Source organism: Verticillium alfalfae, genomic scaffold (assembly GCF_000150825.1).
Source record: "Verticillium alfalfae VaMs.102 supercont1.1 genomic scaffold, whole genome shotgun sequence".
In the NCBI taxonomy this organism is placed as follows: Eukaryota; Fungi; Ascomycota; class Sordariomycetes; order Glomerellales; family Plectosphaerellaceae; genus Verticillium; species Verticillium alfalfae.
The window spans coordinates 2,960,646-2,972,158 of record NW_003315038.1 but is presented as its reverse complement, the minus strand read 5'-3'; the positions used below and the strand labels follow the sequence as shown (position 1 = coordinate 2,972,158).

Here is an 11,513-nt window from a genome sequence, read left to right as displayed (position 1 = left end):
ATTCCCGACCTGCGATCTACAGCAAGCCGCAGCCAACTGCCGAGGAGCGAATTCGAGCCGATCTCCGTCGGGAGCTCGACAAAACGCGCCGGGATTTTGCGCAATTCACCGAGGATGCCGAAAAACAGATTGCAGGATTGAAGTCGAAGCTCGAGGAGAAGGAACAAATCATTCGCAAGTTCGAGATGTTCATTGATATCTGCAATCAGCGGGTCATGGTGCAGCGAGAAAGGCTCTCAGGGCCGGAAAGCGGCGCCGGGGCTGGGTCGTCTGCTGGGCCATCGGTCGGGGCGTTGACGGGCACGGCACCTGGGGAGCAACGTTGACGTTGATTTTTCTTGGATTTACAGTTGTCTTGCTTTGTTTCGTCAGATGGACGAAGGGATCATGGTGGTAACCGGCGCATGCATTGAAACGGATGGAAGGTACAGGTTTTGCTCAGGACGGCATCGTGGCTCGTCTTGTGTTGCATGGCTCACAGCAAGGGAAGTTTCGAGTGATGTTTAGATAGATCTTCATGCGGAATCGTCGCGGAACAAACACGGATGCCGGGTTGTCGACGGGATAAGGACAAGGGCATGGTGCATTATTTGCTAGCGCTTGAAATTTAAATATTTAACCGTCTTCGCCAACATTGTACCATTTACGATGTTTGCCATAGCCCAATTTTAAGAGGTTGACATAGACTGACAACGAGGCTCAAGCTACGCGGGTTCAATCTGTAAGGTTCCACGGCTGAGACCTACTGAGCAGGTACCCACAGCTAGTTGATTCTGATGCAGGAACGAGCTGCACCGCCGTCCCTATTTGATCAGACGTACAATCCACTCCGCAACTTGGCTAAAGGAAAATGGGGGAGAAATGGCTAGGCCTGAAGCCTTGTGGCTTTCTGATGGAGAGAGAAGGCTGTGCTATTGACGCGTTGCCGTCCAAGTTCATCATATAATTGATGCGGCAGTCAGTCGGTCTAGTTGCCGGAGTAGTCGTGTTGGAATGGAGGTCGGCGAGGATCAGGTGGCCCGATTTGGTACGTTTGATCGACATGAAGCTCTAGGACTACCTACCTAGCCACCTAGGTAACTAGTGGTAGGGAACAGTGCCTACCCTACCTTACCTAGGTATGAACTGGGGGCGTTGATTTGGTGAGACCAGTAGTGGATGGCCCCCTGGTAGATTGCAGTTATCCAACCAAATGAGCCCCACAATCTGTAGCCGTGCCGACCCACCACTGGCCACACGTCTCCTGACACATGCCGTCGCGACTGGGGTCCATACGGTAATCTGGGTCGCGTAAAACTTGGGGGAGCCTACCTCTTGCTTTGGGCAGTCAAGGTGTTGGCATGGACTTGCAGGTTAATCCACAACTCTTTTCTACCACGAACACAGCTGCTGCCTCACAAACGCAGCAGGATAGGCAGCGGATAACCTGAGATACTTCGCCCTCTAATATCTCTCACCCCCAACGTCCTCTTTGCTTGCGTGCAAGAGCTCTATCACACCATCCTTCGATTAGGCCGCCCGCTCCATCGACACCCCTGAGTTTACTACCTGTTCAGCCAAACCGATCACGTCTCGACCATGACGACTGCGTCCCTCTAGATACCCATCACGACCACAGACACCGACCATTCGACATGGAGGTGGCATCACCACAAAGCCCTGGAGCAAATGGGGTTGCTGCGGCTCCCTTCCCAACGATCGACCCGGTACGCGTTGTCGAGCACCTCGTTTCTGCCTGCGAGATAGCTCTCGGAGCAACCAGAGAAGATCTTGAGGCTTCTGGCAGCTTGTTGCATAAGAGCCGCTACACCGATACGATACAGCGTTGCAACCGATTTGCCACGGATGTTCAGACAACCTTGTACATCCAAAAGGACATAATTCCATCATCGGGCATCCAGAACGGTGACGAGGAGTCGAGTGCGTCAAGCAACCCCCCCCCCCCAGACCTGATCAGCTTGTCACTAATATTCAACACCTCGCAGAAGCACCATTCTATACGTACACCCTCACACCTGAGATCTCCTCTCTTCCCACAACCGTTTCGTCGCTCAGTCTCCTCAAGCGTTCGCAGCCGATCGATCCCGCGCTTCCCCTGTCCTCTCAACTACTTCTTACTAATCTGCCTGGGCCCGGCTACTCTTAATGCCACCGTTGGCGAACAGGGCCCTTCCACTTCAGCTTTCGAGATTCTGCACTCTTACGTTCACCACGTGCTGGCCCCGTACTTCGATGCCAATACCAAGAGCCAACAGCTGGCAAACGGCTCACGAGGCCGTGGAGACGTCGACTCCAAGACAGGTATCCCGGTTACGAAGAAGAGGTGGAACGATCTGGAACTTAGTCTGCTGCATCTGCAACAGAACGTTGAGATCCCGGAGGTCTCGCTTATTTTTCACCATGTCGTCCAAGGTGCTCTTGACGATGCCGCATCTAGGCACTCGAAGCCAAATCTTGAATCGATTCCTGCCGCGACCCTTGGCGACAGCAGCTTCCTCAACAACCTCCAGAGCAACGTCAATAGCTGGATTAAGTCGATTCAAGTCATCACAAAGATGACCAAAGACCCATCCGGCAACTCTGCGCAAGACTTCAAGTTTACAGCCAGTCAAGAAGTGAACTTCTGGCTGTCCATGGAGTCGGCACTGGAGGGTATCGATGCACAGCTGCGTAGTGACGGAGTGACATTGACTCTCGATATTCTAAAGAACGCAAAGCGTTTCCAGGCAACCGTTAGTTTTGTCGCCGACACCGGGTTGAAAGAAGCCGTGGAGAAGGTCCAAAAGTACAACCAGTTGATGCGAGACTTTCCCCTCGACGAGCTTCTCTCTGCGACATCTCTTTCGAAGCTCCAGGACGCCATTGTACAGATCTTCAGTCACTTGAACAAGAAACTGAGGATCTGCCCCTATCCCATTCGAAGGGCTTTGGGGCTGGTGGAAGCAATCTCGGCCGACCTAGACGACGTTCTTCACCGACTGCTCCCTGGCATTGAGATGGTGAACCTCGATTACCAGGAATTTAAGGGTATCATGAAGGCTTGCGATGACATCTTCCGGACGTGGGACGACAGCATCAAAGAGTTTACAAATGTTGCTCGTGAGGTCACGCGCAGGAGGAACGAAAGGTTCATCCCCATCGAAGGCAACCCGAGATTTTTCGAACTCCAGGCGCGACTCAACTACGTCAGCACGTTTCGAGACAATCACGAACAACTGCAGCTCACTATTGTCAACGTCCTAGGATCCAAGGCCACGTCTGGCGTTGCTGACGAGACTACCGTGTCGAATGGAGCCATCGTCATGGAGGAGATGGGCGATGTGGACGCCGTTGAGGAAGTCAAACAGGCTTGGGAAGCTCTACGCAATGTCGATCTTCTGGATGTGTCCGCCGAGGGTACTCAGAGATGGGCCCGAGCGGAGAACCTCTACAATGAGCGGACCTCGCGAGTCGAGAATTCCATCATCTCACGTTTGCGTGATCGCCTCGGAACCGCAAAGAACGCCAACGAGATGTTCCGCGTCTTCTCCAAGTTTAACGCCCTCTTCGTACGCCCCAAGATCAGGGGCGCCATTGCAGAGTACCAGAATCAGCTCATGGAGCACGTCAAACAGGCCATCAATGGACTTCACGAGCGCTTCAAGCAACAGTACGGCCACTCGGAAGCCCATGCCATGGCCCAACTACGAGATCTGCCTCCCGTCTCTGGTGCGATCATATGGGCTCGACAGATTGAGTTTCAACTCGACGGTTACATGAAGAAGGTTGAAGATGTTCTCGGTGCCGACTGGTCCCTGCACGCCGAGGGACAGAAGCTGGAAAATGAGAGCAACCTGTTCAGGAAAAAGTTGAACACCCGGCCAATCTTTGAGTCCTGGCTCAGCGATGTCCAGAGGCGTCAGATCTCTATTTCCGGCTACCTCTTCGATATTCGCAGAATCCGTTCTGCTGGTGGCACCCTCGAACTGCTTGTCAACTTTGATCCGCAGGTCATCACGTTGTTCAAAGAGACTCGCAACTTGATGTGGCAGGAGTACAACATTCCCCATTCCATCAACACCGTCTCAAAAGATGCGAAACGGGTCTATCCATTCGCCGTCAGTCTCATGGAGAGTGTTCGCACTTTCTCGCAGATCACACGCCAGATTTCCGAGATGGGCGAAGAAGCTGTTCTATTATTTGGCTACCGAAACGAAGCTTATGCGTTGGTCAACAAGGGTGTGCCGCTGCGTTGGGAATCGTTTGTCAACACCCACGAGCTCTTCTTCTCGGGCAAGAATAGTTCCATTCTTCCAGCCGGCACAGAGTACGGTCTCGCAGGACGAAGCGCAGAAAGCAAACACAGTCTTTTCATCCGCGAGTTTGCCGCTGCTGCATCGCTGATGCAGAGCAAGACTGCCTTCCTGACGTCGATCCATGTTACAATCGAAGATGCTTTGTCACAGCTCAGCACATGTCCATACGAACCATACGCGTTTCAGTCCCGCCTCGAGACCATCCAGAAGGCCGTTGACCAGCTGAACCTAGAGCAGTACGTCAACCTGCCCTACTGGGTCGAGAACATGAACCAAAAGATCAAGGAAGTGCTTCTTGGGCGTCTGCAACACGCCATCCAGTCATGGATTCAGGCGTTTGAAGATGACTATCTTGACGACGGCCGACGTAAGAGAGCCAACGAGAGCAATGATGAGGCGAAACCGGAGGGCCCGACGATCAAGCGCTTGGTCCACGAACTTACCATGCGAAACCAAGTCATCTACCTGGACCCGCCTCTGGAATTTGCCAGAGCGAGCTGGTTCGTCCATCTTTCACGAATTGGTTTGGTGGTGTCTGCACATGAGAAGATCAAGGCTACCCGGTACCAGATGACCCTCACCACGGCACTTCTGAGGAACCCCGGTTCGACGACTTGCCTGGCCACTGTGGTGGATTCCTGAGCCGGGTCTACGTGTCTGTCGAGAAGAAGTTAACGGGAGCTTGGCGCTTATGTCGATAAGTGGTTACAATTCCAATCGCTCTGGGACCTTCAATCTGAGCAGGTCTACGAAGTTCTCGGCGACCAACTGTCAAGGTGGCTCCAACTTCTCCAGGAGATTCGCAAGACGCGCCAGACGTTCGACACCCAGGAAGTCAGTCGTCAGTTCGGTCACACCACCATTGATTATGACCAGGTTCAAACCAGAGTCAATGCCAAGTATGATCAGTGGCAACACGAGATTCTCATGAAGTTCGCAAGCCGGCTCGGCACTCGCATGCGCGAGGTTCATGCCGACATTGAGAAGGCTCGCCGTGAGCTCGAGGGCCCGCGTTTGGATGCATCCTCGACTGCTCAGGCTGTACAGTTCATCACCATTGTGCAAAGCTGCAAGCGTAACGTCAAGGCTTGGGCACCCGAGATTGACATGTTCAGGCAGGGACAGTCGACTCTTGTCCGGCAACGCTACCAGTTTCCCAATGACTGGTTGCACATTGAGCAGATCGACAACTCTTGGGGATCCCTGACTGAGATCTTAGAGAAGAAGGCTAAGGTCGTTCAAGACCAAACCGACGCTCTACGTGCAAAGATTACGGCCCAAGACAAGCACATCAGCGACAAGATTGCCGAGATCACGGCTCAGTGGAACGAAGAGAAGCCTGTGTCAGGTACTATCAAGCCCGATCACGCCTCTGCCACTCTAGCTAGCTTTGAAACCAAGCTGTCCGAGCTACAGAACGAGTCTGAGATGGTTGGCAAGGCGAAAGAGGCGCTCGACCTCCCCGCCAATGTTGACAACTCTTTGGCCGCTGTTCTCGAGGAGGTTCACGACTTCCAGTCCGTCTGGTCCAATCTTTCCACAATCTGGTCTAGCCTCAACGAGACGAAAGAAACACTCTGGACTGCTGTCCAGCCCCGAAAGGTGCGATCCAAGATCGACGACCTCCTTAAGAGCACCAAGGAGATGCCCAGCCGCATGCGCCAGTATGCCGCTTTCGAACATGTCCAGTCCATCCTTAGGGGCTATCTCAAGGTCAACTCCCTTCTCTCTGACCTGAAGTCCGAGGCCATTCGCGATCGCCATTGGACCAAGATCTACAAGCAGATCAGACCCGGGAAGCGGTATTCGCCGGTGTCGTTGACACTGGGTGACGTTTGGGATCTCAACCTCGTTGCTACAGAAGTCATCGTCAAGGACATCATAGCCCAAGCTCAAGGAGAAATGGCTCTGGAAGAGTTTTTGAAGCAGGTTCGCGAGACGTGGACCAATTACGCACTCGAGCTCGTCAATTACCAGAACAAATGTCGCCTCATTCGAGGTTGGGACGATCTCTTCACCAAGTGCAGCGAAAACCTGAACTCTCTACAGGCCATGAAACATTCTCCTTACTACAAGGAGTTTGAAGAGGAAGCTTCTTCGTGGGAGGACAAGCTCAACCGCGTCCATGTCCTTTTCGACATCTGGATTGATGTGCAGCGCCAATGGGTCTACCTGGAGGGTGTCTTCACAGGCAATGCCGATATCAAGCATCTGCTTCCCATCGAATCCTCACGATTCCAAAACATCAACAGCGAGTTCTCTACCGTCATGAAGAAAGTCTACAAGCAGCCCTATGTTTTGGATGTCCTCGGCATCGCGAACGTGCAGAAGTCCCTGGAGCGTCTCGCCGAGCTGCTCAACAAGATCCAAAAGGCCCTTGGTGAATACCTCGAAAAGGAGCGTGTGTCTTTCCCGAGATTTTATTTCGTTGGTGATGAAGACCTTCTCGAGATGATAGGTAATAGCAATGATACTCTTCGCATCGCCAAGCATTTCAAGAAGATGTTTGCTGGTCTTTCCGGCCTGATCATGGACGATGAGACCATCTTTTCTGGCTTTCCTTCCAAAGAGGGAAGAGGCTTTTCGACTAAAGGAAGGAAATTTCTCTCGTCAAGGCGCCCCGCATCAATGGCTGGCTGCCGCTTCTAGAAAATGGCATGAAGTCGACTCTTGCCGAGCTTCTTGCCGACGCTATCGCCCAGTATACGCCCATCTTCGAGTCTGAGAGTATTGGCAAGCCAGTCTTGATCGAGTTCATGGACGCATTCCCCAGTCAGATAGTTGTCCTGGCTGCCCAGGCGGCTTGGACGACAGCTGTAGAACAATCCCTTGCCGACGGAGGAGTGACGCTTCAGTCGCTCTTTGACCGGGAGGTGCAGGTGCTTCGCCATCTTGCCGACACAGTGCTCGGGGACCTCGAAGTTATCCAGCGCAAGAAGTGTGAGCAGCTGATTACAGAGTGTGTTCATCAACGGGATTGCGTTGAGAAGCTTATGAAGCTGAATGCAACCACGCCGACTCACTACCTCTGGCTCTTGCAGATGCGCTACGTATATACGCCAGAAGGCGACTTCCAGCAGCGTCTGCAGGTCAAGATGGCCAATGCCAAGCTCAACTATGGCTTCGAGTATCTAGGAGTGCCAGATCGTCTCGTCCGAACCCCTCTTACCGATCGATGCTTCCTCACCCTTACCCAAGCTCTCGAACAACGTCTCGGTGGCTCACCGTACGGACCAGCTGGTACGGGAAAAACAGAATCGGTTAAGGCACTCGGCTTGCAACTTGGACGTTTCACCCTCGTCTTCTGCTGTGACGACACCTTCGACTTCCAGGCCATGGGCCGTATCTTCCTGGGTATTTGTCAAGTCGGTGCCTGGGGCTGCTTCGACGAGTTCAACCGCCTCGAGGAGAGAATCCTGTCTGCCGTGTCACAGCAGATTCAAAACATTCAGCTTGGTCTCAAGCAAGGTGCTGAGGATGATAAGTCCCAGATTGAGCTCGTTGGTCGCCAGCTCCGCGTGAACGCCAACACCGGCATCTTCATCACAATGAACCCCGGATATGCCGGTCGTTCCAACCTGCCAGACAACCTGAAGAAGCTCTTCCGTAGCGTGGCCATGTCCAAGCCTGACAAAGAGCTCATCGCAGAAGTTATGCTTTACTCTCAGGGTTTCAACCAAGCCAAGTCCCTATCGAAGCAGACTGTGCCATTCTTCGACAGGTGCTCGGACAAGCTGTCCAAGCAAGCGCATTACGACTTCGGACTTCGTGCACTCAAGAGTGTTCTTGTCAGTTCTGGAGGCCTGAAGAGAGCCCGCTTGACTGGTGGTGATGGCGTTGACGTTGTAGAGGCCGAAATCATCGTGCAGAGCATTCGAGAAACGATTGCGCCGAAGCTCATCAAGTCCGACGTCGAAATCATGATGACCGTCGAGGACGTTTGCTTCCCCGGTGTACAGTATGTCCCGGCTAATCTGGTGGCGCTCGAGGAAGCCATCCGTACACTGGCCGCTGAGAGGCAGCTCGTCGTCAACGATACATGGATGACGAAGGTTATCCAGTTGTACCAGATTCAGAACATTCACCACGGCGTCATGATGGTCGGAAACTCCGGTACAGGCAAGTCTGCGGCGTGGAAGATTTTGTTGGATCTCTGCAAAAAGTCGAAGGCGTTGAAGGCGTACATCATGTCATCGACTCCAAGGTCATGTCAAAAGAAGCCTTGTACGGCAATCTCGACTCGACCACCCGTGAATGGACTGACGGTCTGTTCACGAGTATTCTGCGCAAAATCGTTGACAACCTTCGTGGTGAGGATTCGAAACGTCACTGGATTGTTTTTGATGGCGATGTTGACCCTGAGTGGGTTGAGAATCTCAACAGTGTGCTCGACGACAACAAGCTCCTGACGCTTCCCAATGGTGAGCGTCTCAACTTGCCTTCGAACGTTCGGATCATGTTCGAGGTTGAAACCCTGAAGTATGCTACACTCGCTACTGTCAGTCGTTGTGGTATGGTATGGTTCAGTGAAGACACTGTCTCTCCTCAGATGATGGTCGAGAACTACCTGATGACCCTTCGCACCAAGCCTTTCGAGGACCTTGACGAAGACAATGTTGCGTCGGCTCAGAGCCCGGCTAAGGCTCTCGCCCTCCAAAATCATGTTGCCGATCTCCTCAACTCTCACCTTACAGGCGAAGACTTTATTTCGTCAGCCCTTGATGAAGCTCGGGGCTACGACCACATTATGGACTTCACCGTGGCACGTGTGCTGAATACTCTCTTCTCGCTCCTCAACAAGGCAGTTCGAGACATGATTGAGTACAATGCCCAGCACTCCGACTTCCCCCTTGAGCCAGAGCAAGTCGAGGCCTACGTTTCCAAGAAGCTGCTGCTTGCTCTCGTCTGGTCTCTCACTGGAGATTGTCCGCTGAATGACCGCAAAACCTTCGGCGACGCCGTTGCTGGTCTAGCAAGCTTCGGCTCACCGCCTCTCGATGGTGCCAGCTCTCTCATCGATTTCGATGTCTCCCTTCCCAAGGCAGAGTGGACACAGTGGCAGAACCAGGTTCCTACTATCGAGGTCAACACTCACTCCATCACACAGACTGATGTGGTTATTCCGACTCTGGATACAGTTCGCCACGAGGATGTGCTCTACTCCTGGCTCGCTGAGCACAAGCCCCTTCTTCTTTGCGGCCCGCCAGGTTCGGGTAAGACAATGACGCTGTTCAGCGCTCTCCGCAAACTTCCCAACATGGAGGTTGTGGGCCTTAACTTCTCAAGTGCTACCACTCCAGATCTTCTGATCAAGACCTTTGAGCAACACTGCGAATACAAGAAGACACTGAACGGCGTGATACTGTCGCCTACTCAGATTGGAAGGTGGTTGGTCATCTTCTGTGATGAAATCAACCTTCCTGCGCCTGATAAGTATGGCACGCAACGAGCCATATCTTTCCTTAGGCAGCTCGTCGAACATAACGGCTTCTGGAGGACATCTGACAAGTCATGGGTCACGCTTGATAGGATTCAGTTTGTAGGTGCTTGCAACCCGCCGACCGACGCTGGCCGTACTCCATTGGGTGACCGATTCCTGCGACACGCCCCTCTCATTATGGTTGACTACCCTGGCGAGCTTTCTCTCCAGCAAATTTACGGCACTTTCAACTCCGCCGTTCTTAAGATCATCCCCACGCTCCGTGGCTATGCTGATCAACTCACGCAAGCCATGGTTAAGTTCTACCTCGAATCTCAGCAACGCTTCACCCCCAAAATCCAGCCACACTATGTTTACAGTCCTCGTGAGCTGACACGATGGGCCCGCGGCATTTACGAGGCGATACGCCCGCTGGAGAATCTGTCTTTGGAGGGTCTTATCCGTATTTGGGCGCACGAAGCTCTGCGACTTTTCCAAGATCGTCTCGTAGCCGAAGATGAACGCCAGTGGACAGATGAGGCAGTACGGCGCATCGCAACCCAGTACTTCCCCAGCATTGACGAGCAGCAGGCTCTCGGTGGGCCCATTCTGTTCTCGAACTGGCTATCAAAGAACTACGTCCCTGTGGACCGCGAGCAGCTTCGAGACTTCGTCAAGGCTCGTCTCAAGACATTCTGCGAGGAAGAAGTGGACGTGCCTCTCATTCTCTTCAACGACGTTCTGGAGCATGTTCTTCGTATCGATCGTGTGTTCCGCCAGCCTCAGGGCCATTTGATTCTCATCGGTGTCAGTGGAAGTGGCAAGACAACTCTCTCTCGTTTCGTAGCTTGGATGAATGGTCTGAAGGTCTTCCAGATCAAGGTTCATGGCAAATACTCTGCTGAAGACTTCGACGATGACCTCCGCGACGTCCTGCGGCGCTGCGGTTGCAAGGGGGAGAAGATCTGCTTTATCATGGACGAGTCCAATGTTCTCGATTCGGGTTTCCTGGAACGGATGAACACCCTGCTGGCCAACGCCGAGGTTCCTGGTCTCTTCGAGGGCGACGACTTTGCCGCCCTGATGACGGCATGCAAGGAAGGTGCTCAACGTCAAAACCTGCACCTTGATTCTCAGGAGGAGCTTTACAAGTGGTTCACACAACAGATTGTGAAGAACCTGCACGTCGTCTTCACCATGAACCCACCCGAAGACGGTCTCGGTTCCAAAGCAGCCACCAGTCCAGCGCTGTTCAACCGTTGCGTGCTCAACTGGTTCGGTGACTGGTCTGATCAGGCGCTCTTCCAAGTAGGCCATGAGCTTACCCACTCCATTGACCTGGATCGGCCCAACTTCCACGCACCTGATTCGATTCCCGTCGCGGACCGCGGGCTCTCTTTGCCGCCATCGCACCGCGGGGCGGATTGTCAATTCCATGGTTTACATTCACTACTCTCTTCAGCGCTTTAACGTCAAATTACAGAAGCAGCAAGGCAAGGTCACTTTCCTCACGCCCAGGCATTTCCTTGACTTCGTTGCGCAATACGTCAAACTTTACAATGAAAAGCGGGGAGGATCTTGAGGAGCAGCAGCGCCATCTCAATGTCGGTCTAGAGAAGCTCCGCGACACCGTCGACAAGGTTCGCGATCTGCGTGTCAGCCTTGCGGAGAAGAAGTCGCAGCTTGAGCAGAAGGATGCCGAGGCAAACGAGAAGCTGCAGCGCATGATTGCCGACCAGCGAGAGGCTGAACAGAGGAAGAATACTTCTCTCGAGATCCAGGCTGCTCTAGAGAAACAA

At 53.2% G+C, this 11,513-nt stretch overlaps 1 protein-coding gene across 1 annotated transcript in view; it reads left to right on the top strand.

Annotated features, from left to right (window-relative positions):
- Positions 1-1,634: 1,634 nt before the first annotated feature.
- Positions 1,635-11,513, top strand: part of VDBG_00910 (dynein heavy chain) — a gene marked incomplete at both ends in the record, with an annotated part of 13,243 nt that continues 3,364 nt past the window's right edge. Inside the window, 5 exons of the mRNA XM_003009181.1 lie at positions 1,635-4,795; positions 5,072-6,696; positions 6,945-8,499; positions 8,574-11,022; positions 11,289-11,354. Coding sequence (XP_003009227.1) covers positions 1,635-4,795; positions 5,072-6,696; positions 6,945-8,499; positions 8,574-11,022; positions 11,289-11,354 — 8,856 coding nt within the window. The remainder of the gene's footprint in view (positions 4,796-5,071; positions 6,697-6,944; positions 8,500-8,573; positions 11,023-11,288; positions 11,355-11,513) is intronic.